This window comes from Sclerotinia sclerotiorum, genomic scaffold (assembly GCF_000146945.2).
Source record: "Sclerotinia sclerotiorum 1980 UF-70 scaffold_16 genomic scaffold, whole genome shotgun sequence".
Taxonomy (NCBI): domain Eukaryota; kingdom Fungi; phylum Ascomycota; class Leotiomycetes; order Helotiales; family Sclerotiniaceae; genus Sclerotinia; species Sclerotinia sclerotiorum.
The window spans coordinates 626,265-652,235 of NW_001820820.1; the positions used below are offsets into that span (position 1 = coordinate 626,265).

Sequence of the window (25,971 nt, forward strand, 5' to 3'; positions counted from 1 at the left end):
CTCTAATTCGTAGTTTGTCAACGACAAGTCCTACCAATTCGTAGCTTGGTAACGGCGAGCTCTAGCGATTCATACTTTGCCAACGGCGAGTCTATCAATTGTAGCCTGCTCAATTGCTAGTTCCTACCAACTGGTAGCTTGTGCAATCTGTCCACTTCATGACATTGTCCTGTAAACCTTCACGATATCCAAGAGATGTATACTTAAATACTGTAAATTACCAAGTCTGGACGCATCTGCACACACAATCAATTATCGTCTCTACTTGATGCTATTCACAATGTCCAAATCTACTCAATATGTCTTTGCTGTCCTGCTGCTTCTTCTGCCTATGGTACTCGCAAAATCAAAGGCATACGTGGAATTGATCAATGGAACACCATATGATTGGCACTTGATATCTCATGCAAAGCATCGCATGAAATGGTCCCCCCAGACCATTATCCCATCTGGTATCCCACACACAATATATCGCCCAATATCCTACAATCAAATCTAACAAACATCACAGGCACCAGCTCCGAATCCTGTATCTCATGGATTCTCAACCAACCAGACGCATCTGCAGAAGCAACCTATCGTATCGATAATCCCACATCCTCTGAATCTTTCACCATAAGTGCCATTCAAGACCCAACGCAACTGCAAGTTCACTACCATGAAAATCTCACTTCTCTCAATAATCCCCAATATTCAACCATCAACCTAGGATTTATGGACCGCCATGCCCACCCCTTCATCCTCGCAGGAAACGGCACTCAAACTCCCTACATTAGCACCAAACCCCCAGTCGCCTGGATGCAAAGCACGCTCTCTACGCTCTCCCTCAAAACCCTCCGCGAAATCACCATGCCCATGTCCCACGACGCCGGCGCAAATGTCGTCACCCACCCTCTCAACGGACCAGGTACACTCCACAACACGCAAACGCAATCAGATTCCATATACTGGCAACTTGTGCACGGAGCCCGCTGGCTGGATATCCGCCCTGCGCTCTACTGGAAAAAATGGATGACGTACCATGGTACGTATGCCGCAGGTAGCATGTGGGGAGCCACGGGACAGAGTATCGAGAGCATGATCGAAGATATAAATTATTTCACGCGGAAATATCCCGGAGAATTAATCGTGCTTGATATTTCGCACGATGCGATTGCGAGGCGTAGATGGAAGGGATTTAGCGAGGATGATTGGATGAAGTTTTATGGAATATTGAGTGGGATTTTTGATCTTTGGGTTGAACCGCAGGGTTCGCAGTGGGATTTGTCGAGTGTGCCTTTTGGGACGTTTGTGAAGGAGGGTGGCAAGAGTACGGTGTTGGTGAGGGTTCCTTGTGGTGCTCCGGCTTGGTCTTCTGTGCTGGAAACGAGAGATGTAGATACCGCTCTCTCGGCATTTTCATCTGGCTGCGATCCTGTTGTCCAGGATATCGATCTTGCTTCTCTTAACACTACAAATTATTCATACTCGCAGAAGTCATCTCGCTCCTTTTATAAACGGGATGTTTCTAATTCTCCTGAAAATACTCGTAAGTGTCATTTTTCTTTCCATATCGCAATCCCTAGTATCCAAGTCTATCGTAATATTTTATCCCGCGATTCGTTTTACAAATCATCCCTTTTTCCTGATACGCTATTGCAATATCCCCATATTCATCATCTAGCATACATACTCTCCCCTTGCCTTCCTCTCCTTCCCTACAAACCACCCACACCCTCCTCAAACCACCCCTCAAAAACAACAACAACAAAAATAATCTAAACTAACCCACCATCACCACCAAACAGACCACCAAAGCACCTCCCTAACCCCCAGCTCCCCAGCAACCCTAAACTTCACCCCCATCCCCGCCTTCCGACTCCCTATAACCGGCACCTTCTCGCACACCTCCTCCCCCAAAACCCTCGTAACCACGCAACTCGAAAAACTCTCCCAACACAAACTATCATTCCCCAACACCAATCCTAGTCCCAACATCGACCCATCCCCAACCCCCAACCCCAGCCCCATCCACAAACTCTCCTGGATCCTCACGCAACCACTCGCCGTCCAAGCCGACAGGCGCACATGGCGAAATTCTATACTTGGCTATGCGGTATCGGCGCATAGGGAATTATATTCTAATTTCGAAGCGTTGGTTTCTGGGGGGAGGAAAATGAGAGAAAGGGAGGGGGGAGAAGGGGGAGAAAGAGGAAGAGGAAGAGCGGGAGAGGGAAAACCGAATTTGATCGAGGTGGATTATATTAGGAGTTGTGATGTTGCAGCTTTGGCTATGGGAGTTAATGTTTGGGGGGAATGGGAGAGAGAGGGAGAGGCAGAGGGGAAGGAGTAGTGGGTAGTGAGGGAGGTTTGGGTGGTGTGGATTAGATGTGTTTTTGAGGAGGGAGGAGGAATAGGAAGGAGTATTGTAGAGTGGAGTAGGGAGAAGTTAGATATTGTGTATCATGAGACAGTATATAGTTTAATGTTAAATGTTTAATAGACTGTATATCGTTTTGTTCTGTGGGGCGATTATAGATAGTTGAAGTAGAAATATGCAGACGAAAAGATAACTTGGTTCCAAATTTAAAATGATGAATGTGCGTCCATCATGATATTTGATGATTTTGAAGACTCTGATGAGATGGGAAGTTCGACCAGGAGTCATGAATATACATCTGAGGTATGCAGCGAGGCCACGAAGAGCCCAAAATATCGAGGCGAACATTTGATAGGTAGGATTTTAGCTAGGTGACGTTGAGATTAAACACATAGATGAAGAGATTTTTGCATTGTAGATGTATTGTGCTCGAGTAGTCTTGCTGCGCTAAAAGATTCATGAGAAATGAGTGCATTTTTGTGTTGAATGATTCTCAACGTTATGGCTGCAAAATATCAAATGACATGTCGTCATGGGAGAAATAGTAGGATGCTAGCTGGTGCATTTGGAGAACACAAAATGGGTAGACTCAGAAGTCATGCAGCAACTTCGCCACCCATAAAAACGTCGAGTATCAGCTCGAGACGAACAGCCAGCCAGAATCTCTAACCCATTTCTATCCCATGAATACTCATCACACAATCGTTTGCACAAAAAAATCCTTCTCGAAAGACAAATTGATGGTGATCATGATCAATGGAGGTATCTCATTCCCAAATGCTGCAGGTATGAAAGTACTATGCTCTATATGTAGATTCTGAGCCTAGCCATCGATCGTCGCGACAGCAAAACACCATATCCCATTTCCCCCAAGAAGCAAAATCGTTAACATATTCGTTTATGATCTTGGCTTCTCCTTCTTCTCCTTCCACAAAGCAGACAATCCAACACCAGAGACCTTGACGACCTTGAAACGAACACCAGGAATATCTCCCTTGGCCTTTCCCTTACGACCGAAACCAGCGAGGAGGACCTCGTCGTTCTCATCAACGAAGTTAAGACAACCATCGTTAGGAACTGTGGAAATTCTCGTTAGCATTTCTTCATCACTCTCCTCCTCCGCAGAATGCCTCTATTCATCTGCCATCCTCCCGCAGATCTACAATCCATCCTCCATTCCCTTCCAGAAATCCCAAATCATAAAATATTCCACATACCGAAAGCAGTGACCTTCTTTCCGTTCTTGATCAACTGAACTCTGACACACTTTCGGATAGCGGAGTTAGGTTGCTTGGCCTCGACTCCGACCTTCTCGAGAACGATACCCTTAGCGTGGGAAGAACCTCCGAATGGCGAGGATTTGAAAGCGGTACCCAAAGCACGCTTCTTGTAGGACAAATCAGCCCATCTTTGCTCGCGACGATGGTTTTGAAGTTTGCGAGCGGCGTTGAGACCTCTTGGCTTTCCTTTACCCATGATTGCTATTTAAGAATTTCGAATTAGCTGCTGATTGAGATTGATTCAGAGGGTAAATCGTAGAGAGATTGAGTATGTACCGGATTATGGCGATAACGGGAATTGATGGGTTTGGTTAGTTGTCGATATTGTCGTTGCGAAGCTGGAGAGAAGAATTTCAAAATTCCTAATGAGTGCGTGAAGCTAAAATGCACTAAGCGAACAAATGAATTTCTGGGCAAAAATAGTTGTGGCCTGGGAATGGTCAGAATTTGAATTTGTTTAAGGCACCCACAAAGTAGTTCAGATTATCGGCGATAACAATTACCGATAAGAACGCGATAACTTCTATCTTATGATACTCCGCATAGCTTTAGATATACTCCTGCAAATTACATACACATTACCATTCACATTTCAATATGGAACAATCACCAAAATCAAAATCACAACGGCCTAACCGTGAACCACCTCCTGCACTCTTTACTACTCCTTCTCAAAATGCATCTCATGTATCGATAGAAGGTGGTCTAGCACTTGTACCATCTAATCAATCATCTGCCTTATATGCCACCACCTCTAGAAATACCCTCGTCCATCAACGGTCCCAAAGACTACCTCTGCGAACTCATTTCGATGGCCCTACAGACACGGCTCCCTTAAGTTCAATTTCTCGTGTAGGAAGAGCTCCTTCCGAGGGACAAAAACAAGCTGCGAGAACCGATGCGCTATGGGCGGAAATGCAAAGCACATTAGAGGAAGTTGAGCTCAGTGCTGTAAATGCGACACATGTATTTGGACCCGAACATAGCAGAGCATTAGAGGAATTACGTAAAACACAAATAGCTTTGGCGCAAGCGTGGGCAAGAAGTGAGGCTGATGATGTAGTTGATGAGGGACGTAAAGGTGATATTGGGGGTGGGGCATTGGGGAGTGAAGGAAAAAGTGCATTGGATGGACCAGGAATGACCGTAACATCTGGAACGGATGGAGGGAGAAGTACAGTTACTAGTGGAGCTCATAGTGGAGGTGCGGAGAGGATGGGTAGTAAATTGGAGGAGGATACAAAGGCAGATATTGTATTGGCGAGAAAGAGAAGGGAGGCTAATGATAGGTATTTTCAAAGGGTGAATGAGGGTGTGCTTGATGTAGTAGCAAAGTTGGAGGAAGTTGCTAGTGCAATGAGATCCGTGGAACAAGAGAGTCGAGATATTTGGGGTGATAATGAAACTATGGATACAGCGAGTTTTCAAAGCTCAGTACCCTGAACCATGACGTGGGAGCTCCATTCTCGATTCTGAAGGTTTGGGAAATGAACTTGTCCATGTGTCCATGGCATTTGAATTGGTTTGTACACTATATGTATATATGCATTCGAGTGTGTTAGCAAAGGCGTTTTGCTTCATGGTTCGTGGAGACTGGCGCAAAGGAAGAGCTTCTGCAAGAAACTTAGGGTGCGAAATGGGATATAAGAACTTGGAATCTTGTTCGATTAATCGTATAATGTTTTATCATGTCGGCTCAAATGCCACTCTCATAACTTTCCCAGCACCATCTCCTATGCCAAATGTCTTTAAGGTCTAGACCTCAGCCTGATATAAATTCATCCTCCCAAACGCCATAAATCCTTTCCCCCAAGCGCTTAGTTACCGATGAAAAGAGAAACCTATTATCATTAGTAATCCTGGACCAAAACCATCCATACCAAAACTCACAGCCATAACAACACAGCAAACACTTATGTAAGGACTCAATCGTTCTCCTATCCTCGCGCACTTCCAGAATAAGCCAGTAAAAGTCCTACATCTCGTCAGTATCCCATTTCCCTGCTTGTTCAAACAAATAGGACCCTACCCTTCCTTATTCCTATCCATGATATTGGGAAACAATTGATGTGCGTATGCGCTCGTACATATGAGGAGGAGTAGCACTAGTAGCGCTGATTGGAAATTGAATAGAGCTGACTAGATAACTATTAGCATTCTCGCAGTGAGAAAATCACACGAGTGGAGTCTATAGTTTGATTTAGAAAGAGTGACAAACCATTTTGGTATATGATAATATATGAGACTATGGGGAAATGTTGAGTGATCAAATTGTTCTGGCTGAGAATTCATGAATCTGTAAGTACACCACTGGTACATCTATCTATCAAACAGATTTCCATTCCCATGTATTGGATAATCGGTCTTCGGATTATCTTTACCGCCGCTTTTCGGATAATCTACTGAGCTTTCAACTTCTCAACTTTATATCCGGATGTCACTTTACATCAGTTGCATCATCAGTAACAAGAGGTCCTTTTAACAGCACTCGATATTTCTCCTCGCAACTTGACGTACTAAATTATCAACTGCAAACATTGTAGAACTTACATATTCGTCCAAGCCGCCAAGATAAAACTTCACAATACCAATTGATATCAGATTCCGCGACAACGACAGCTTTAATCTTACCATCCTTCGACTCAGCTAGAAATCTATATCCCAATCAACCAGCACTATGTCCGAACCAAGAGCTCGCGCCGCCAAAAATCGCGGCCAACAAAACTTCACCGAAGCAGAACGTACGTTTCGTTCCAGTTCCCATCAAACCCTAAGCTAACCTCAAACCCAGTAAAACACTTCCTCCACGCCCACGGCGACGTACAACACGCATTAGAAAGCACGACCAAAACTCTCGACGAAATCGTCACCGATTTCATCATCGAGCTCTGTTTCGAAGCATCACGCGCAGCGCAAATAGCCGGCCGACAAAAAGTCAAACTGGACGATATTAAATTTGCTTGTCGGAAGAATCCAGCCTTTTTAGGAAAGATTACAGAGGTTTTTGAAAAGAAGAGTTTTATCGATGAGGCGAAGAAGACGTTTGATGCGACGGATGATAGGTTGACGAAGTCGAGTGGGGGGAAGGTCGAGACGTTGGGGGAGGAGGATGATGATGCTGATGTGATTAATAATGTTAAGGGTGGGAGGTGATGGATCGGGATGTGATGGAGGATGTTTGGGGTTGGGATTGAGGTTACTTTGGGATTGGGGCTACTTGGGGTTATTCTGTGTTGGGCGCTGCGTGGATAGGATTTGATAGGATGATACCCATACAGGAGTTCATTTTCGGAATCAATCAATCATGTTTATTAAGGTTTTTAATATGGTTGATAGTTAATATCTCTTATACGTCTTTTACTACCTAAGTTGATATCTTAAATATTACTTCCGAGTGGAGCTGGGCTCAACCATGCGGACTGGATATTGTCCCTAGTATCTTCACAATACCCGCAATATACAATTCAATTCAAAATGAAATCAATAACCCGTACATCAATCTCCCCATCTATCCTACCCAAACCATCTATTTTCCTCCATATTACACATATAATTACCTGGGTATATACCTACCGCTTCAAAAACCTGCTCATCCCATCTCATCTATTAGTCTTGATCTTATACATGAAAGGATTTTATATTAATATCTCGATATTGAATATTTCGTGTCGAGTGTCAAAATATCTCCGTGTTTAATGTCTCTATATCTCTATATCTCTATATCCAATATCTCTATATCCAATATCTCTATATCCAATATCCAATATCCAATATCCAATATCCAATATCCAATATCCAATATCCAATATCCAATATCCAATCTAAAACTATAATTATATTCTATACTATATCCCAGCTCTCACTTCTATTTTCATTCTCTTATACCCCTACACTCTCATACTCTCATTCTCAAATTACAAAACTCAAATTACAAGAGTAAAAGTAAAAAGTGAAAGAGGCAGGATAGATAATACTGATCAGTTAGTATAAAATAAGAATATAGATCAGGATATAATAAGATAAGCTTACTTAGATAAAGAAAGGATGATTGATATATATAGTATAGAGGGGATGAATAGAAAGGATATTGGGGTAAAGATTATGATTATAGGATCTTGATGGGTAGTAGATGGTAGATAATAAATAACGAAAAGGAATGATATTATTGTTTAATATTTTAAGTTTATTCTTTTATTATGGATAGATATATCGATATATCATATAGAGTATAGAGGATACGCCATATATACCCAACCAACCAAATATACCAAGCAATCAACCAAGCAATCAACCAAGCAATCTATCTGTCTCATAATTCTTAATCGTATGCATACATACATACATACATACATACATACATACATACATACATATGTATACATACGTGCATGTATATATATACCCTACTACACCAAACGCCATCCCATGCTAAAATAGCAGTTAATTCGCTCAGTGCATCCTAATATCAAATGTCCAATATCAATCACAATCCCATTCCTCCTCTTCACATATGATATAAACCACCCCCCTTCTCCTCCCCTTTCCTCTTCTCCCCTCCTCACAAACCCATCCCCAAAAACCCAACCACCCCCAAAACCAGCCAAACCATACTCCACCCCGCACCCACCAACCTCCCCGTCCCACTCTCCGCCTCCGCACCACAACACTCCCGATCATAAGTAACATTATTCCACTTCGCAGCGACCTCAAACACACTTCCCTGCCCCACATTATAAAAATCCACATTAAGAAACTTCGGAGGAAATCCCCAATCCTGTACACATTGTTCGGCATTCGTACCCAAAGAACCATACCCGGTAACATTATTCGTAACATTTAGGAGATTTTGATAGGGCACCAATAGCGAGATTCCGAGCAGATTTATATCGTAATTGAGATTGTGATTGGTCATGTAGAAGTGGGATTTAGCATCTGCGTCGTTGAGATTGGGGGGGCGTTCTGGTATGCAGGGGAATGAGCGATTGGTGGGATCGAAGGGCGTTTCCCACATGTTTGTGAATTCGTCTAGGACCCATGGGTAGGCCGTTTGGTTGGCGTTGTAGTCCATGAATATGACGACGCGTTTGCCGCTTAGGATCATGCTGGCTAGTGTGGGCCAGTCGTCGATGGCCATGGGGATTTTGGGGGGCACATAGGCGTAGTTTTGTAAACCGGTTTCTTCGAGGAAAGGGATATATGCGTCGATTTGGGAGTAATTGCCATTTCCGAGGAGAATCGTTACGACGTCGAATGGATGTTCGGATACCCAGTTGTAGACTTTGCCGAGAAAATCTGTGATCGGTCCTGCGTCTAATATGTCGCAGGAGGTATGGCAGAAATGGGGAATACTTCCATTCCATTGAATCTGAGCCTGTAATAATCTAATTCCATCGTTGAGTTGGGTTGTGACGTCTAATTCTTGATTTGCAGCTACACTGCCCTTTCGAACGAAAGGCGAATTGTGCGCGGATACTTCGGTGATGTTTCCGTAGCTACGATCGCAGAATTCAACGAAATTGTTGCAGGGAGTTGTGTTGGTTGCTTTTGCAGAGCTGGAGGTTGATGTTGCTGTTGCTGTTGAATTGGATGTTCCATTAATAGAACTGGTTGTTGTGGAATGTCCTCCACCACCTGTCAAAATAATTTGTGTAGCGGTACTGGTTGATTCCGTTGCATTTCCTGTCAGGGTTTCGGTGCCAATTGCATAAATTGTAGTTGATCCAAGAGTAGTTGTAAGTGTAGTGGTTTTACCAGTTGAAGTAGAAACGACAGCTTCGGTTGATACAGCCGATGAAGAAGTAGAAACTGTAATTGTAGTGGACAAAGAAAGATAAGATCCTGTAGGTGTTCTCTGTTCCGATCCTGTGATCACAGTGATATCTGTTCGGGATGAGGAAGAATCCGTGTTAGATCTCGAAGTCGATCTTGAACTCGAACTTGAGGTGCTCTCTGAAGTGGTATCTGAAGTGGCTTGAGTATGCACTCCAACAGCCAGTATCCCAACTGAGAATAGGCGTGAGAACAACATTGTTTCCTACTATAATTCTGCAGTGATTTTCTCTACACCTAATCACTTTCGCAGATTAATAGATGGAATTGTGCATATACTCAAGAGTGAAGGGAAGGGTATTCAAACGAGTGAGGTTTTTTGGGCAAAGTAGGTATATTTCGTATTCGAGGTCTGAAGGGAAGGGCTCAGGTTAGGATTTGGGGTGGTGGAGGAGGTGGAGGTGGAACCTGAATTGACGAATCGACGTCAGAAAAGAAACTAAGAGCCAGCGTTACTGTTGCTGCATGTATGTAGAAAGCAAATAGTACCGAATTTGGAATGATTACGAGAAATCGAATAGTTTTCCAGAATAGGAGTAGTTCAGTCGTATTGTAATATCCTACTAGATAAAGTATTTGGCACGGTTGGAGAAGAAAAAGAAGCACTTCAAAGTCAAGGCGATGACGTTATTGAACGTTTTATTTCTCTCTTCTTCTGCTTCATTTCTACTCGAATACCTCAGGTTTTGAGAGGCTTGCTTGCAAAACTACGGAGTAGTCTCTATCACACTTCAAGAAAGTTTCAACACAGTGGATACATACGCAAATCATTTTTAGCTTCGGGGGCTCGGCCAGTAACGTGTTTTGATACACACCAAGGAGAACCGGCAGCTTTGTAGCCCTGAAGATATTAAATTGACAAATCATAAGATACATTCCAAGGATATTCTACGCCAATTTTTGAATTTTAGATGGCTAGATGGTGAGATGGTGAGATTTCGTGTATGCCAATATGCTGAGTCTAATTCGAAATGCTTAGCCCTAAGAAATTTCGATACTTTTGACTAATCCTTGGAATTGATGAGTTATTGGTAAAGTAGATGTTGAACTTTTCATTTTGTTTTGTAGATCTAAGATACCTAGTATGTAATCAAGTTTGGTTCCTGAATCGTAAGCCGGCGGGAAAATAGTACGCTCTGTAAGTACCAAGCGAACGGATCATCCATCCATAAGCCCACGGGAAGTGCCTACTCCGGATAGCTAGCTAAGGAGAACTCTTTCCTAAGTTCTATACCCATCAATCTATCTATCAAAAACCCCAATAATACCAAACATTCAACCATCCAGTCCCAATAATCCCATCCATCACCACACATTTGTCAAATGTCTCAAGAATGTATCAAAATAGATACTCTTTCACCTCTTTCACATCTTTCTCCCAAAAGTTCCACATGCCAACCACACTCTAAACTTTCATCTATGGGTCCAAGCCTCCTTCCGCCCCTCCTTTTCCTCTCCTCCAGGCCAAGATGGTTGGCGATTCAGGGATTATAAATATTATGAACCACATTACTGCATAGATCCGAGTCTAGGATTACTGACTGCTAACGATTTGATTCTTTCGTAGTGACTGATGAGTGCAGCTTTTGGGAAAAATCTATTTGATTAAGGGTCTAGATAGATCCACTGCTTAAAATATAGATAGGTACAAGTGGAATTGAAGAGAAAATTCTTACATTCAGATATATATATATATATTTTTTTTTGGAAGTTTTCTTTGAAGAAATCATATCAGCTACTAGATACTATAGTACCTACCGTTCATTAACTACCAGGTAAACAAACACAGCAGCTCAATCTAGTAAAAAAACGAACCGTATCCAGAAACCTCGTATTCCAGTCTTTCCCTCTTAATTCCAAGCCTATAAAATATATTATGGAAGAGAAACAAAACAAACTGCGCCTCGATGCACCTCCAATAGCGGTAAGCGACACGTTTTCAAGCCTAGTTAGCGAACCATCACTCAAGAGTCAAGGTGCGTGCTGTACTCTGTACCGTGGGATGACGTTCAGGGGTTATTTCCAATACCGTTCTAGAAATATGATGTGTCCACCGATGACAATCCTAAATATAATGAATAAATGAATAATCTTGGAATCTATGAAGCTCCAGATTCATTATTTTTATATGATGGGTCTAGAAATCCTATACTCTGTAGGTAGTTTGGGTTTTTTGGGTTGACGCTTTGAACATAATTACTAGGTAGGTATTGTATGGAGTTTGTTAGAATTTACAAAGTAGATAAATACACTTTATGTATGAATACATCAGTGGCGTTTTCTCTTCATGATAGTAAGAGATAGTACGTTACGAAGTAGGTAGTAGTAAGTTGATGATGAGTACAGAGTGAGTACTACCCAGAACGATCGAATCCCCAGTAATTTGTGCTGACAGGTGTACAAGACAAGACCACTCTATACTCGTTACAAGTTTCAACCAACCATTCAAAATCATAGCATAGCATAGACACATACTCCATACTCAGTCAGGTACAACTGGTGGACGCAGACGCAAGCTTCACTTCGGACGCGCAATATTACCCTCTTCGAAATGTTGATCCATGCATGAAGCCCAAGCCCAAGCCCAAGCCTAATAAGTGAAAAAAAAAAAAAGCCCCCTGTTTGTTCCATGGTTTTATCAATGATATGATGTCGATAAGAATGGGTCTTTCTTTAGCTAAGAGGTCCAAATTCTAATTCAAATCTTTGTTTTTTACTATTGTATTATACTGCACTTGTACAGAGAAGTATCTACCGTCTATACGGATCATATTTCAATAAAGTTTGAATTTATCCTGGTGTATAGCAATCAAGCTTTTTGTGAAAGGATTACGGAGTAGAAGTGAGGTAGGGTTGAGGGACATTTGATTACTTGATATTCTCCAACTTTTATTGTTGATGCATCGCATCATCATTGATTGATCAATTGATGTTGTTGATTGAGATATCCATATTCAATTGTCGTCGTCGATTGAATCCAAGTCATCGCTCGCTCGCCCACTCACATCCTATCTCCATCGCCATCCATCCATACATAGGATTTGTGAAGTAAGAAAAACAACAAACTAATCTAATATCTTCGACTCTCACTGCATCTACTCAATTCCAACAACGTCACCTCATCATCAGCTTTCCTCACACCCTCCCTCCAATATGGGTCTCTTCCCCAATCGAAAGCGTCAACAAGCAATACCAGCTCAACAAGCAGGAGTAATATCCCCCCAGGGCAGAACCACCGACAAAAGTTCCGATCGAACATTAACATCCGGTCACGAAAATCCCAATTACATCTCCGCAACCGGTGTTGATATCAAGAGAGCCACAAAAGCACGTAAAACGGCAATATACATATCCAGTTTCTTATACGTAGTCTCCATTGTATTTTTAATTCTCGTAAGTGCCCTCCCACCTCTGAGCTTCGGGATTGATCTCCCCCCCTCGTTCTTCCCCTCATGTTTCATCCTTCTTACTTCATACTTTTCAATGTCTAATACATTTCCTTCTAGACTATTATTGGTAATATCAATGATCGTCCAGTCATTCGTAATACCTGGTTTTTCCGTCTCGACCTCACAAACATCATCCCCGAATCCGTCGGCGGAAGTATAACACTCACCAATTCCCTGGCTCGATCCCTCGGTCTCCACGATTTCTACCAAGTCGGATTGTGGAATTTCTGCGAAGGATACAACGATGAAGGCATCACATCATGTTCAGAGCCGCAGAAACTCTACTGGTTCAACCCAGTCAATATTCTCCTCAACGAATTACTCTCCGGTGCTACCATCGCTTTACCCGCACAGATTAACAATATCCTCAGTTTAATCCGCATTGCAAGTCACATCATGTTTGGATTTTTCATCACAGGAGTAGCCATGAATTTCTGCAATATCTTCCTCTGCTTCTTCACCATCTACTCACGCTGGATATCGGGTATCTACGCCATCTGGGCATTTATATCCGCACTACTTACCACGGTCGCAGCCATCATCGCCACAGTCATGTTCATCATCTTCCGCAATGTCATCACGTCGCAAGCGGGTCTCAATATCGGTGCTAGTATCGGTGAACAAATGTTTGCGTTTATGTGGATAGGTGCCGCTTGTTCGATTGTTAATTGGCTTATTCATATGGGTATGTGTTGTTGTGGTGCGTCCAGGAGAGATGTAAAGAATGGGAGGAGAATGGGTAGTAAGAAGGCTTATTCTAGTGGGGCGCTTATGGAAGAGAAGAATTCCGCAACGAAAAAGAGACATTTACCTGCGTTTAAGAGGTCGAAGACTCCGGGTGAGGTTGTTTAGTTTATGGTTTGTGTGTTTAGTTTGTGTTGGGTAAAAGCATGACTTTTTTGGGGGACTTGTTCGTTTCGTTTCATTTCAATTCTAGCTTGATACTCGTTTTATATCGAGAAAGCAGAAAATGAATAGATGGATGGATGGATAGATGATTCAGAGTTAAAGATATCTGAGGTACAGGTATCTCGAATACGGGTATCTCAGGTATATCAGGTATATAGTTATGATACTAGGATAAATAGGAAATTGGCGTTTTAGATTTTCGGTGGTTGGATTTGGATATCTTGGGTATCTTGGGTATATGGGAGTTTTAGGGACGGATGGGATAGGATAGAATAGGATAGAGTAGAGTAGAGGATTGCGTAAGCGGAGTGCGGTTTAGTATAGCTCAGTCTAGCAGAGTATGGCATAGCATAGCATTGATAGGGATTTAGAGATGATTAAATCTCTGTATATAGTATATATATCTTTGAATAAAGAAAAGAAAACTCATAGTGATATAATATATAATTACTAGGAATTTGTATAAGGTTATTGATGCCACAATTACAGATGAGAGAGTGGTGGAAGGTTAAGCGAGGATGATTGGAGATATTCTCAAGAGTATTGATATTCCAAAATGGCCTCCCTTTTCTCTATCATCTCAACACTTAGTTAGATAATTTCACAACTCCTCTCTCTCTCTCTCTCACTCACTCTCAAATGAACATCTACCTACTTACTTCCACTGGACACTCCAAATCTTCTGACCCCTCCAAAACGGTACAATCTCGACCCCCTCCCCCTTAAAACTCGCCCTTACAATCTCCTCCCCCTTCCTCAAAATAATCTTCTCACCCTCACCCTCACCATTTCCCTCCTTCGCCTCCTCCCCAATCCCATAAAACCTCCTCCCCCTCTTCCCCAAAAACCCCTCTAAAACTTCCACCGTAATATCCTCACACCTCAAAACGCCCATCTCAACGCCCATCTCCCAAGCCGTAAGCACATGACCCACCGCATGCGCCTGGGTAAACACCCCCGCAGCCGTCTTCCCACTCCCCCCCTTCTTCGCACCTATATCATGGGGAGCACTATCCGTGCCCAGGAAAAACTTATCAGAAAGCGAAGTCGCAGCGAGTAGCAGCGCCGATCGATCACTTGGTAATTTCGCGACGGGTTTGCAGAAATGAAATGCGTCGTCGGCCCATTGGTCGATGGTTAGGAAGAGATGATGCGCGGTTATTGTTCCGACGACGTTGGGGCCGCAGTCTTTGACGGCTTGGATGGCGGCGGCTGTGGTGCAGTGTTCGAGGACGATTTTTAAGGTGGGGAATTTAGAGTGTAGTGATTTGAGGGTGGGGAGGAAGGAGGCTTCGGCGTTGAGGATCGTGATGTCTTTTTTGTGGTCGGAGGGACATTCGCCGTGGAGATTGAGGATTATTCCTTCTTCTTGCATGGCGGCGAAGACGGGATAAAAGGGTTCATAGGAGAGGACGCCGGAGGAGGAGTTGGTTGTTACGCCTGTGTTGAGTTAGTCTTTTCTTTCTTCGCTCTCTCTCTCCTTTTGAGTCATTTGCACGTGAATGGGTAAAAGAAAAGTCACATACCAGCGGGGTAACTTTTAATTCCAACGATTCCAGCCTTTTTAGCTTCTCGAACTGTTTCGGGTGTGATGCTTTCGTGTAGGTAAAGAGTCATGAGATAATTGACTTTAGGTTCGATGGCAAGGAGACGGTCTTTGTAGGCTAGAGCTGCTGATACTGTGGTGATGGGTGGGACGAGGTTAGGCATTACGTAGACCTAATTTTTGTTCATAGATTAGCAAGATATAAAAAAGCGAAACGGTTCAATGATAGGGGCTTCTAGATGAGAGCTTGCAGTGTCTAAATGGATCTGAGTGATTCGAGAAGACTTTTGGCTCCCAATGAATCCTCGATTCAAGCAGGTTCAACACCCCATCGTTGGATGAATATTCCCTCTTTCCAAACTTTTTCTATGGCAGTCTATCCGAGTGGACTTCTGTTTAGACAGATTTCTGATATACATGAATTCAAATCTTCAAATGCACTAGCAGGTGAGTCTCTGGAGAAAACCAAGTCCCTGAAAGAACCAAATCCTCCAGGAACAATTCAAATATCTCAAGAATTTCCTATCGGACACCCAACCACTTTACCACACTCTACTACACATCCCGCCTCCCTCATCTTCCTCCCCGCAACCCAGCTCCCCCTCCTCCCTCGAAAGTAAAAACATGAGAAAGAGGCAATATTAAAAAAAAATAAACCAAAAAAAAAAAAATCACCTACAGTATCCACACCGCCCAACCTAATAGTCGGAACAACCGTCTCCATCATCTTCCCATCTCTAAGATGAACATGAAAATCAGCCGCAGCAGGGATTTCTAACCCGTCGAATTTAGATTGGATTGACATTTTTCCTTTCTTTCTTTTGTCTGCTTAAACTTTCTATGATGGAAAGAAATGAAAAACAGATAGATGTACAAAAGGTATGGATGATTATCAGAAATTTCCCAAATTTCCAATTTTGAAAGTTTTGATTTGTGCTATATATACTGTGTGTTAGTTATACATACATAATAGGAAGGCCGAATACTCCAAACACTCCAAATACTCACGTATAAAAATCCAAAACCAGAGACTTCAGAATATAATTGACGAATGAGGGTATTGATTGTATTTAGATATCCCTCAATATTTGAGTAAAGTCTCGAGAAAGAGATCGTTCGTCGTCGTTGGTGGGATGGATGGTGGGGTGGTTTAAAATTTTGTGTCACGTGCTAGGCGATAGGCAGGTTGGTTATTAGAGTTTGTGCTATTCTTCGCAGGCTTTTTCTAGCTCTCTGTAATAATTGTGTATCAATATGAACCAGTTTCATTCGTATTAGGAGTCTGTGGCTACGTGAAAGAGATTGTTATTAGGAATTTGGACCTGGATCTTAATCGACATATCCCAGGGATGGAAAGTAACCAGATGATTGAGGAATAGTATTTGCATCAAAGACTCCCTGGAAAATCACAACGAAATATTTGCATTACTTTAAAATAATATATTTTTGGTAATCATCTGGGAACGACTTATCATCTCACAACCTGTTTCATATCATAACGTAAACGTTCCATCTAAAACTACGCATTCTTTTGCCCATGTGATCATGGAGCACACATCAATTAATCCCTTTTAACGCCCTACCCAAAGCCATGCCATCTGATTTGAATACACTTAACAAGAAATCATTTCCATAATAGTAACACGAACCGTCTTAAGTTTTGGTTCCCTTCATCATGCTCATCTCTTTCTACCCTTAGACTTGCTCTTAGAAGCCGAAACTGGTGCTGGACTTGATGCGTTCGAAACAACACTAGAGGCTCTTGGCGATGGAGTTGCTGAAGTTGCTTTGCTTCCAGCAGTAGACTTGACATTATCGAGTGCTTTGTTCTAAAGCAACAATTAGTATATATGTATAAAATATGTCGATATAGATATTCATGCCTTAACACCATTCTTCGACTTCTTTTTGGCAGGGGCCATGCCTAATACACTATCCTCGTCATTCTCATCCTCTTCAGGTTCTCTCTTGACTTTGCCATTTGCGACACCATTCACAGTTTTAGCTGCAGCTGGCTCATCAAATTCTCTAGCAACCGTTGTCAAAAGTGTTGTACATCTCCTACTAATTTCAATAGGTGTTCTGCTCAAGAAGAACCAATCAAATCTAAAAAGTGGACTTTCACGAATGTCATCACGAATTCGTTCATAGATACCATCACTGTCAACACCATACTTATCTAGAAGAACAAGTAAGAACCGATCTTCTTCCTCCGTATAGACCTTTTTGTTGGTAGTTGATACCGAATAGTTGATCTTGAGTTGTTGCAATGGTACTCGATATTGTTGCATTTTCTTTCGCAACATCTTTCGTTGATGATCCATCTTTCTGGTTTTCTCTTCACCAGCTTCGATCAAACCGATGTATTTGGCATAATCTGCGATTTCGGTGTATCGTTGCCAGAAAATCTTGGCGTAAGCTTTAATATCTTCCGGTCCTTTACTGTCTACTTCTTCGGCGATCATGCTGAAATCCTTACGACCATACTTTGCAGAACCATTAATGAATTGTTGGAAATCCCGGCGATTCCAGTCGGCGAAACCTTGTTGAGAGAGACGTTGCTTCTCTTCTTGCTCTTCTTCAGTAAGAGGAGTAGCATTGTCAATCTCTAGTTGCTCTAGGTTACGTTCAGCCTCACGATCTGAGAGATCTTCCTCGTTACCATCTGCCAAAGGAACCTTGTAACCAATTTCTTTACGATGATATGCAGTTTCACGGTCTTGCAAATCTCGGAGGGCTGGTGGAAAGAATTGATAGTCATGGACTGTGACTTGTTTTGGGGCCTTGGGTGCTTTAGGTTTTGGATCTGCAACACGACCGCCAGTAGACAAAGCTTGTTTATAATATTTGTCCATGGAATAAGATTGCTCCTTGCGTTCACGCTTAGCGGGATTAATCCAGGTCATACCAATATCTTTCTTTTGATGACTAAAATCTTTACCATCCCACTGGTAGGCGGATTCAGATGTGAAGTTTTGAAGGTCATCAATACCCAGTTTTTCGTAGCGAGCGTTAAGCTCTGCAGTACGCTTTTCGCCATGCTTCAAAATCTCATCAATGTCGTCATCATCGAGATCTGCACCCTTTTCTGCGAGGGTACCTGTTGGTCCATTGGTTGCAAATACCTTTTCAGCTCCGTGCTGAATCATATTCAAAAGGTCATCCTTATTAGCAGCCGCCTTAGCAGCAATCTGGGCACGACCTTGTTGAATAACGAGTTGATCCAAACGTAATTTCTGAGCAGCACGCTCCAGAACTTTTTCCTCAATAGCGTTCTCAGTGACGAATCGATATACAACAACTTGTTTTGTTTGTCCAATACGATGTGCTCGATCCATAGCCTGCAAATCTGCTTGCGGATTCCAATCACTGTCGTATAGTACAACAATATCGGCACTGGTCAAATTAATACCAAGACCACCAGCTCTGGTAGTTAAAAGGAAGACAAATTTTTCACTACCTGGCTTGTTGTAATCATCGATAGCCTGGATACGGTCCTCATGTGCTGTACCACCATCAATCCGGCAATACTTGAATTCACGGAAAACACAGTAATCCTCAAGGATATCTAAAAGTCTGCTCATCTGAGAGAAGATCAGAACTCGACTTCCAGCCTTCTTCATGCGAGTAAGAAGCTTGTCTAACATGACCATTTTTCCAGCATTGAAAATCAAATGTTCATCGGTAGTGTAAGGTGGACCAGGTTCGGCACCTTCGAAAAGATATGGATGATTGCAACATTTTCGCAGTTGCATGACAATGTTCAAAAGTCGTGTTTTTGATTCACGTTTTCCACCAGCTCCATTGACTGCGTCGATATCCTTCTCAAGGATCTTCTTGTACCATTTAACTTGCATGTCGGACATACCAATGTACAAGTTGATCTCCTTCTTGGGCAGTAAACTCTTTTCGACATCGGCCTTGACACGACGGAGTAAAAAGGGACGCAATACTCGATGTAATTGTTGTACAACAGTATCTTGATCTTCTTGTTGGCCAGAAAACCATTGATCAAATGCCTCTGCATCACCAAATACATCTGGAAGCAGAAAGTTGAGAAGTGCCCATAACTCATGCAGGTTGTTTTGCAGTGGAGTACCAGTGATCAATAGCCTGTTTCGTGAATTAAATAAACGAATGACTTGAGCAAGAGAAGACTCTTCGTTTTTGATACGATGCGCCTAATTCAGTTAGCAAGAGATTAGCTTCAGGAAACAAAATAAGCCTACCTCGTCAATAATGATGTACTCCCATGCAAATTTTTTCAAGTGGGATTTCTCTCGAAGAATCATTTCGTAACTCGTGATACAGACGTCAAACTTTTCATCAATAAGTCGCTCGTTGATCAAAGTATTACGCTCATCCTTAGCTCCTTGGAGTACCAAAACATTGACCTCCGGTGTCCATCTTGCAAACTCCCTCTTCCAATTGTCCAGCGTAGATTTTGGGACAACAATGAGATGAGGACCAGTGATATCCATAATATGCCTGAGATAGCCTAAGAATGAGATCGTTTGCAAAGTCTTTCCAAGACCCATCTCATCTGCAAGGATTCCCGAGATACCGTTCTCGTGGAGAGAAACTAGCCAATTCAATCCAGCAACTTGATAATCTCTCATCTGTCCCTGAATGAAGCCCGGCGATTCACGAAATACTGTCTCTGCAGATCCTCCAGCCTTTTCGTCTTTTAAGAGCTCTGCATCCTCTTCTGCTTCTGTTCTGCGGCGTCTTTCGTTGGCTGCGCCACCCTTTCTGTCCGCACCTTTCTTTTTCTTTTCAGCCTCTTCATTTTGGCGATCGATTTCGTGCATAATCTCCTGAATGCGTGGATTCGGGTTTGTTTCGATGAAATGTCTAAATAAATCTGTCAAGCCAAGAAGATATCGGAAACGTCGAATGGAATCATCTTCCTACGAGGAGACGGTCAATCAGCTGCGAATCCCAAAAAAATTATCGAAAACCATTGAAATTACCTTGGATTCACCAAGTCGATCATGCTTTTTGCCAAAAACGCTCCGACGTAACTGAGTGGCCTCTGATCTCCGTTTCCGTCCATCTCCTGTCATTGCGTCACCGTGAACACTGCTTTCTGTTGTGTTAGGATTGGTATCAGAATCTTCTGTAAAATCCGGGGTTTCGTCGACATCCTATGGCGCAAGTTAGTACATCGTTTATTCATGTCTAACATATGTACACTGAACGCCTGCAGGTTTTGGAAAAAGATATGCAGTATGCCAAAACGTAACATACCATAGGATCAACAGGTAGTTGTTTGACTTCAGATACGTCCACCATAGATGTATCTGGATCGAGGCCATTATAGCGTGTAGAACGTTTTGGTGCCGTCTTCATGATTTCGCCCTTTCTAGGGTAACAACGGTAAGAAGGGTATCTCTTATGCGCCGAGAAAGAGTAGTCGTGCTATCTGGAATGGAAATAGACGTCTTAGTGATGAATAAGTCCCTAATGTCAAAAACCTGCGCTGTTCTGTTGATTGAAACCGAGAAATCAAGAAATTGGTCTGATGTAGAATTTCGCGTTTATAGAACAGAATCTCCAGTACAAGGCGTGAATGAACGCGGTACGATTACGGCCGGAATAACTAAATACCGTAGCACAGGGGCACGGGCCTAGGAGAAGTCATGGCTCTTTGTATCCAAATCGAAAAAACAACCAAAACCTCCACCAGCACAGAAATCTTTCGAATCTCTATTTTAAGAGTCATAGTTGTAAGATCTCGCTCTTTATTAGGCCTCAGACCAAGAGTTGTAGGAGATTCATTCACTTGAATTTCTGCGACTTCATCGCTAAGACAAGGTACGTCGCTAGAATTAAGGGTCATTACATATTTAATCCTGTGTCTACCCGGACGGACCATCATCTGACTAATTCCCATCTTTGTTGCAGCAACTCAGCACAAACCCATTCTCAACAACAAGTCATGGATTCTATGAGATCTTTGAATACCTCTCTTCCCGGAGGTAAATCTCCTTCAAAACAACAGAACTGCGACACCCCACAACAGCTTCTCATCGCACAATTCAAGGCGGCCGCTTTATCCGTCACCAATCTCTACAAGACCGCCGCGGCAGATCAAGGAAGAGCTAGGGCTGAAGGTTATCAGGATGCACTGGATGAGCTCTTAAGTTTCCTTGACAAAGAAGATATTGGATTGAGTGATGGCGAGGGTTGGAGGATTCGAAGGTGGGCGACCGAGAGATTAGATGGTCGAGACTCAACATCACACAACGACAGCGACGACGATGTTCCAGAGAAAACAGATCGTGGGTCCTCACCAGTAATTCAGAGATCGCAAAGCGCAACTCATATTCCAACATCAACTGTCAAATCAACAAGAGCTACTTCACCAATGAGAACAGAGACAGCGCCTCCGCCTCCGACCGTTGTATTACCCGACCCAGAACCAGAACCCCCAACGATCACGGAGCTTCCACAGAGCACATTTACCTTTCGATCCTCGCAACAATATCCACAAGATCCTGATATTCTATTGTCAGATTTGGATTTATCGGATAAGAGCCGTTCTCAAACCCACGATTGTTTCAGTAATCAGCCAGCGGGTATTTCCCTCACTCGACCTTCACGAACCAACGCAAGACACAACAATCATTCTTCTCGATTAAATGCTAGATCTTCGACTTCCATAAGCCGGGGCGCTGGTCAAAAGCGGAAAATAAACTTTGGAGATTTCTTTGATCTAGGAAATCTAGGGCATGGAGATGATTCTCTTGGTGGCGGTGGAAAGAGAGGAAGATTCGTTTGAACGTCTATCGCTTTTCCTGCGCATTATTTGTACATATCGATGTATTATACCTCATATGGCAGGTATTGAACCATATCTTTACAACATTTGGTGGATTATGGGCGATTTGTAACGACCTTCGCGACAACATGCCTACACAATTTCGGGAAATTTGTTCCTAAGAAGCATTTACATGGGATAATGGAGTAGCGGAACAGAAGACCGTGCATTGGAAGGCGTCAATTAGACAGCGAATTTATCTGTCCATGGGGGCAAGGCATACCGGTAGTCTCTGTGTATAGACTGCATATCATTCATAGTCATCAAGTTAAATACCCATCGTTAATTTTTGAGTTTATTTAATTTGTACTTCCGGACTTCCGGGCTTTTGGACCCTTCTCCGTATTCGAGATGTGATACTGGGAGGAAGGAACATTGGCAACATCTCAAGTAGTGTCGAGAATTTATCAATAAAAATTACAACCTTATTTAGTAGTGGCATATTTGAGAATTCCAAACGTTTTTTTTTAGCGATTCTTTAATGTTGCATAAGTGCCCCAAATATTCAATATTGTTTAGACATTCAATATTCTAGTGAACTTTGCGCTCAAAACAGCATTCTTCACGTATTTTCGTTCAAATTATTTTGCAGTGATCTTCATGTACATGATAGTGAGTTAATCTCTCAACACGCATATCATGCTATGTAGAGAATTCTGAGGAAACGCGACTAAACTTGAGCTCGTGAATAAATAGCCCGTCAATCTCACCCTTTTCGTTTGATCTTTGTTGAGCGTAACTAGATTGTTCTACCACTTAAGAAGCACCTTTTACATAAATTGCCCAGAATTACTTCCACCTGAGTACCTACCATGAAGTTTTTGATTACCCTATTCCTCCTCGGTTTATCAGATGCACATTGGTGGCAGGGCTCCGATGCCTGCGGGTATGTTGTTGGTGGCTCCCACAATCATGTTGCAAGAGAAATACGAGAGTTGGATTGCTCTAGTTACATGAGAACTACTGTCACTCCGTCCTACATAACTTCTGGGTACTTCCATTCCTTTAATAACTCTGGTATACGAAGCGCTAATGGCTTGTCAATCAGCATTGTCACAATTACTACCGTCATACTGACTGAAATTACCTATACAGAAGCCAGCACAAATATAGTGTATGTGACAGCCAGAGCCCTAAAACCAAGGGACACTGTTATAGTTACAGTCACAGGAGATGCCATTACACTCACAACCACGGAAACGATCCCACCATATGCGACGAGCGCTTGTCCAGATCACAGTGCATATGTTGAGGCATGCCGGAGTCACCTGAATGTAGTGGTAAACACTATCACGGTCACAGCCCCTACTTCATATGTGACAGACTATGCAACCGTGAATTTATCAGGAGTTTCGCCTGGCAGCCCGTCCAGTGACCCAATTCCCGCGCTAAACCCCAATAGAGTGGAAACTATCACTGTAACTGCCACTGTTGTTGGAGAACCAAATTCGGGCTCTAGCTCTAAGTCAAGTGTGGTAGTAGAGCCAACATCCGCAAATGGTATATATTCTAGTCTCCTGCTAAATTCACTTGCTAATTTCTCTTGCTAATGGCTTCAGTCACCTTTTTATCTCTTTCATCCAGCAGCTCAGCATCTGAAATACTTTTGATGCAATCATCCTCGACTCTTTCGTTTAACTCCAGCTTAACTGCTTTTGTATCAACATCTACTTCATTTGATGTATTGAGTGCGACATCCTCAAACTTTCCTACTTCCAGCACAGAAAGCTCTTTTTTTCTTCTCTAATCTCGAATTCAGAGGCTTCGACTATTTCACCTTCAATTTTTTCCGTTTCGAGCTTGAATGCGTCTTATACCACACTTTTATCATCAACCGAAACGGGATCGTTGGTAACCTCTTCCAATTCAGCATCAGAAACGATTCTCACTCTCCTAACACCCACATCATCATCTCTTCCATACACATCCTCTACCATCACATCTCAGCCGCTCTCGAACTTCTCCTCAACCTCTACTTCCCTCCCCGTCTCTTCCTCATCATCCAGCCCCAGATTTCCCGTCTCTCCTCTCGTCACCACATGTAACACCACAGCCGTTTGCCGCCAGAATCAACATTGCTCCTCAGACAAAACGTGCTTATGTCGTATGTTCTCCATCTTACCTCTCCCCTCATCCCACCCACTCTTCTCCTATCCCCATCTTCTTGACCAAAATTCACTAACACACTTCACAGAACCATCTTTAAGCGGCACAGGCTACTGCATGGCTGATACACCCTGCTCTGCTCTCTCTTCTTGCGCCACTGATTCCGACTGTGGCTCCGGTTCTGCCTGTATGAGAACTTGCTGCTCTGAAAATAAATGTCTTTCATTATTGGGTTTATGTCAGAATCCTGATACTGCAACCGTTATCTTTGGAAGGGATGAGGAGGGGAACAATAGGCATGGAATGGCTGGGGACGTGGCAGAGGAGGAAGAAGAGTGGACGAATAGGGGACCGTGGGCTAAAAGATTGGGAAGGATGTAAGATGGAAGGGTGGTAAAGTTTATGGTGTAGTTTGGGGGTTACTGTTGTTGGTTTGTGTGAAGCGAGCTTGATGTCTGCCTTTTTCTTGTGTACTCTGTTTTAATAGTACTGCCTCTATAGGTTATGAATTATATGCAAAATAATAAAAATCCATACATTTTACACTTCACTCGTCCTCTGTTTTGACCTGATCACCAAAGAAATTCCAATGGCTCTCCAACCGACCATCAAACGATCCTGAAAGTACTACAGAATAGCAGAATTCCGATTGCCATCATAACTATGTTCAAAAAAGCCATTATAATTACATCTCATCATTAATAAAGATATCCCAAAAAAAATCACTAATCTATTTATTCCCTGACGTTTCAATTTCTCGTCCTGCACAAAAACCACCTCCCTCGCTTAACCTACCCTAAAAATATGTATATATCCTCGCTTGCCTCACCCATTTCATCAATCTTCCCCTTCCTCTTACTTCAAGAATATCAATCCAAATCTAAAATAAATAAAAATCCATCAAAAAGCCCAATATCAATCTTTTTTACAATAAGATACTACATCATTCCCGCCCTCAATCTATTACATTGAAATAATATTAAGGTTTTTATATATAACTTTAGATTAATAGTGAAGATTATTCAATGTGAAATTATTACTTAACCCTTATTTTTGTTCAATCTTAAAGTCACCCTCAAGTAGATAATTGATACTCGAGATAAAACTAACAAAATAAATCATATATCATATCTGTATAAACTAAAACCGAAAATTATTCACAACAATCTATCTACTATACTAATATAATTATTATCCAATCACAAACTCAAATCACATCATATGACAATTATATACTAATATTAAAGACTAAAAATTAAAAATTAAATACAAAACACAAAAATACAAAACCGCATTTATCTCAAGATCGGAGAACCGAGACTAGCAAAGATATGAAGTGAATATGTAGTCTTTAGACTCTAGATACTCTTGTATTGTAAGATTAATTATATACAGGTTAGAAAATAATTTACATGAATATATAGATATATATTTAAAGACGGGGCTGGGATATCGATGGAGATACCTATATCTATACCTAAGGAGCGATTCAAAAAAAAAAAAAAAAAAAGGGAAAGGAAAAAGGAAAAGGAAAAGCTAAGAGCAGCAATTCAGTCTAACTATTGTATTTGGTCTACTGGTGTTGTATATCTCCAGGTTTGGCTGAAATTGATCTAGCCAACTCGACTTCTATACGTGATAAGATCGATATCTTACATCAACGTGAAGTA

General features: G+C 42.2%; 11 protein-coding genes across 11 annotated transcripts; 6 read left to right on the forward strand and 5 right to left on the reverse strand.

The window, feature by feature from the left end:
* Positions 1–280: 280 nt before the first annotated feature.
* Positions 281–2,332, forward strand: SS1G_10768 (hypothetical protein; the record flags this gene model as incomplete). Its single annotated transcript, XM_001588271.1, has 3 exons — positions 281–452; positions 512–1,528; positions 1,788–2,332. 3 exons carry the CDS (start codon positions 281–283, stop codon positions 2,330–2,332), a joined length of 1,734 nt encoding a protein of 577 aa, XP_001588321.1.
* Positions 2,333–3,257: 925 nt separating this feature from the next.
* Positions 3,258–3,835, reverse strand: SS1G_10769 (40S ribosomal protein S23; the record flags this gene model as incomplete). The annotated part of the gene is made up of 2 exons (XM_001588272.1): positions 3,258–3,436; positions 3,577–3,835. The coding sequence occupies 2 exons, from the start codon at positions 3,833–3,835 to the stop codon at positions 3,258–3,260; spliced, it is 438 nt and encodes a 145-aa protein (XP_001588322.1).
* Positions 3,836–4,236: 401 nt separating this feature from the next.
* SS1G_10770 (hypothetical protein) lies at positions 4,237–5,082 on the forward strand (the record flags this gene model as incomplete). The annotated part of the gene is made up of 1 exon (XM_001588273.1): positions 4,237–5,082. One exon carries the CDS (start codon positions 4,237–4,239, stop codon positions 5,080–5,082), a length of 846 nt encoding a protein of 281 aa, XP_001588323.1.
* Positions 5,083–5,456: 374 nt separating this feature from the next.
* Positions 5,457–5,860, reverse strand: SS1G_10771 (conserved hypothetical protein; the record flags this gene model as incomplete). The annotated part of the gene is made up of 4 exons (XM_001588274.1): positions 5,457–5,480; positions 5,530–5,614; positions 5,727–5,778; positions 5,854–5,860. 4 exons carry the CDS (start codon positions 5,858–5,860, stop codon positions 5,457–5,459), a joined length of 168 nt encoding a protein of 55 aa, XP_001588324.1.
* Positions 5,861–6,316: 456 nt separating this feature from the next.
* SS1G_10772 (hypothetical protein) lies at positions 6,317–6,792 on the forward strand (the record flags this gene model as incomplete). Its single annotated transcript, XM_001588275.1, has 2 exons — positions 6,317–6,380; positions 6,431–6,792. The coding sequence occupies 2 exons, from the start codon at positions 6,317–6,319 to the stop codon at positions 6,790–6,792; spliced, it is 426 nt and encodes a 141-aa protein (XP_001588325.1).
* A 1,405-nt stretch (positions 6,793–8,197) lies between these two features.
* On the reverse strand, positions 8,198–10,784 carry SS1G_10773 (hypothetical protein; the record flags this gene model as incomplete). The annotated part of the gene is made up of 4 exons (XM_001588276.1): positions 8,198–9,519; positions 9,776–9,820; positions 10,231–10,309; positions 10,737–10,784. The coding sequence occupies 4 exons, from the start codon at positions 10,782–10,784 to the stop codon at positions 8,198–8,200; spliced, it is 1,494 nt and encodes a 497-aa protein (XP_001588326.1).
* A 1,837-nt stretch (positions 10,785–12,621) lies between these two features.
* Positions 12,622–13,769, forward strand: SS1G_10774 (hypothetical protein; the record flags this gene model as incomplete). Its single annotated transcript, XM_001588277.1, has 2 exons — positions 12,622–12,861; positions 12,975–13,769. 2 exons carry the CDS (start codon positions 12,622–12,624, stop codon positions 13,767–13,769), a joined length of 1,035 nt encoding a protein of 344 aa, XP_001588327.1.
* A 565-nt stretch (positions 13,770–14,334) lies between these two features.
* Positions 14,335–16,177, reverse strand: SS1G_10775 (hypothetical protein; the record flags this gene model as incomplete). Its single annotated transcript, XM_001588278.1, has 4 exons — positions 14,335–14,398; positions 14,486–15,266; positions 15,353–15,545; positions 16,052–16,177. 4 exons carry the CDS (start codon positions 16,175–16,177, stop codon positions 14,335–14,337), a joined length of 1,164 nt encoding a protein of 387 aa, XP_001588328.1.
* Positions 16,178–17,249: 1,072 nt separating this feature from the next.
* On the reverse strand, positions 17,250–20,724 carry SS1G_10776 (hypothetical protein; the record flags this gene model as incomplete). The annotated part of the gene is made up of 4 exons (XM_001588279.1): positions 17,250–19,553; positions 19,602–20,282; positions 20,346–20,519; positions 20,623–20,724. 4 exons carry the CDS (start codon positions 20,722–20,724, stop codon positions 17,250–17,252), a joined length of 3,261 nt encoding a protein of 1,086 aa, XP_001588329.1.
* A 589-nt stretch (positions 20,725–21,313) lies between these two features.
* SS1G_10777 (hypothetical protein) lies at positions 21,314–22,156 on the forward strand (the record flags this gene model as incomplete). Its single annotated transcript, XM_001588280.1, has 1 exon — positions 21,314–22,156. One exon carries the CDS (start codon positions 21,314–21,316, stop codon positions 22,154–22,156), a length of 843 nt encoding a protein of 280 aa, XP_001588330.1.
* Positions 22,157–23,071: 915 nt separating this feature from the next.
* SS1G_10778 (predicted protein) lies at positions 23,072–24,682 on the forward strand (the record flags this gene model as incomplete). Its single annotated transcript, XM_001588281.1, has 5 exons — positions 23,072–23,081; positions 23,291–23,309; positions 23,598–23,695; positions 23,955–24,299; positions 24,390–24,682. 5 exons carry the CDS (start codon positions 23,072–23,074, stop codon positions 24,680–24,682), a joined length of 765 nt encoding a protein of 254 aa, XP_001588331.1.
* Between the last annotated feature and the right edge of the window lie 1,289 nt (positions 24,683–25,971).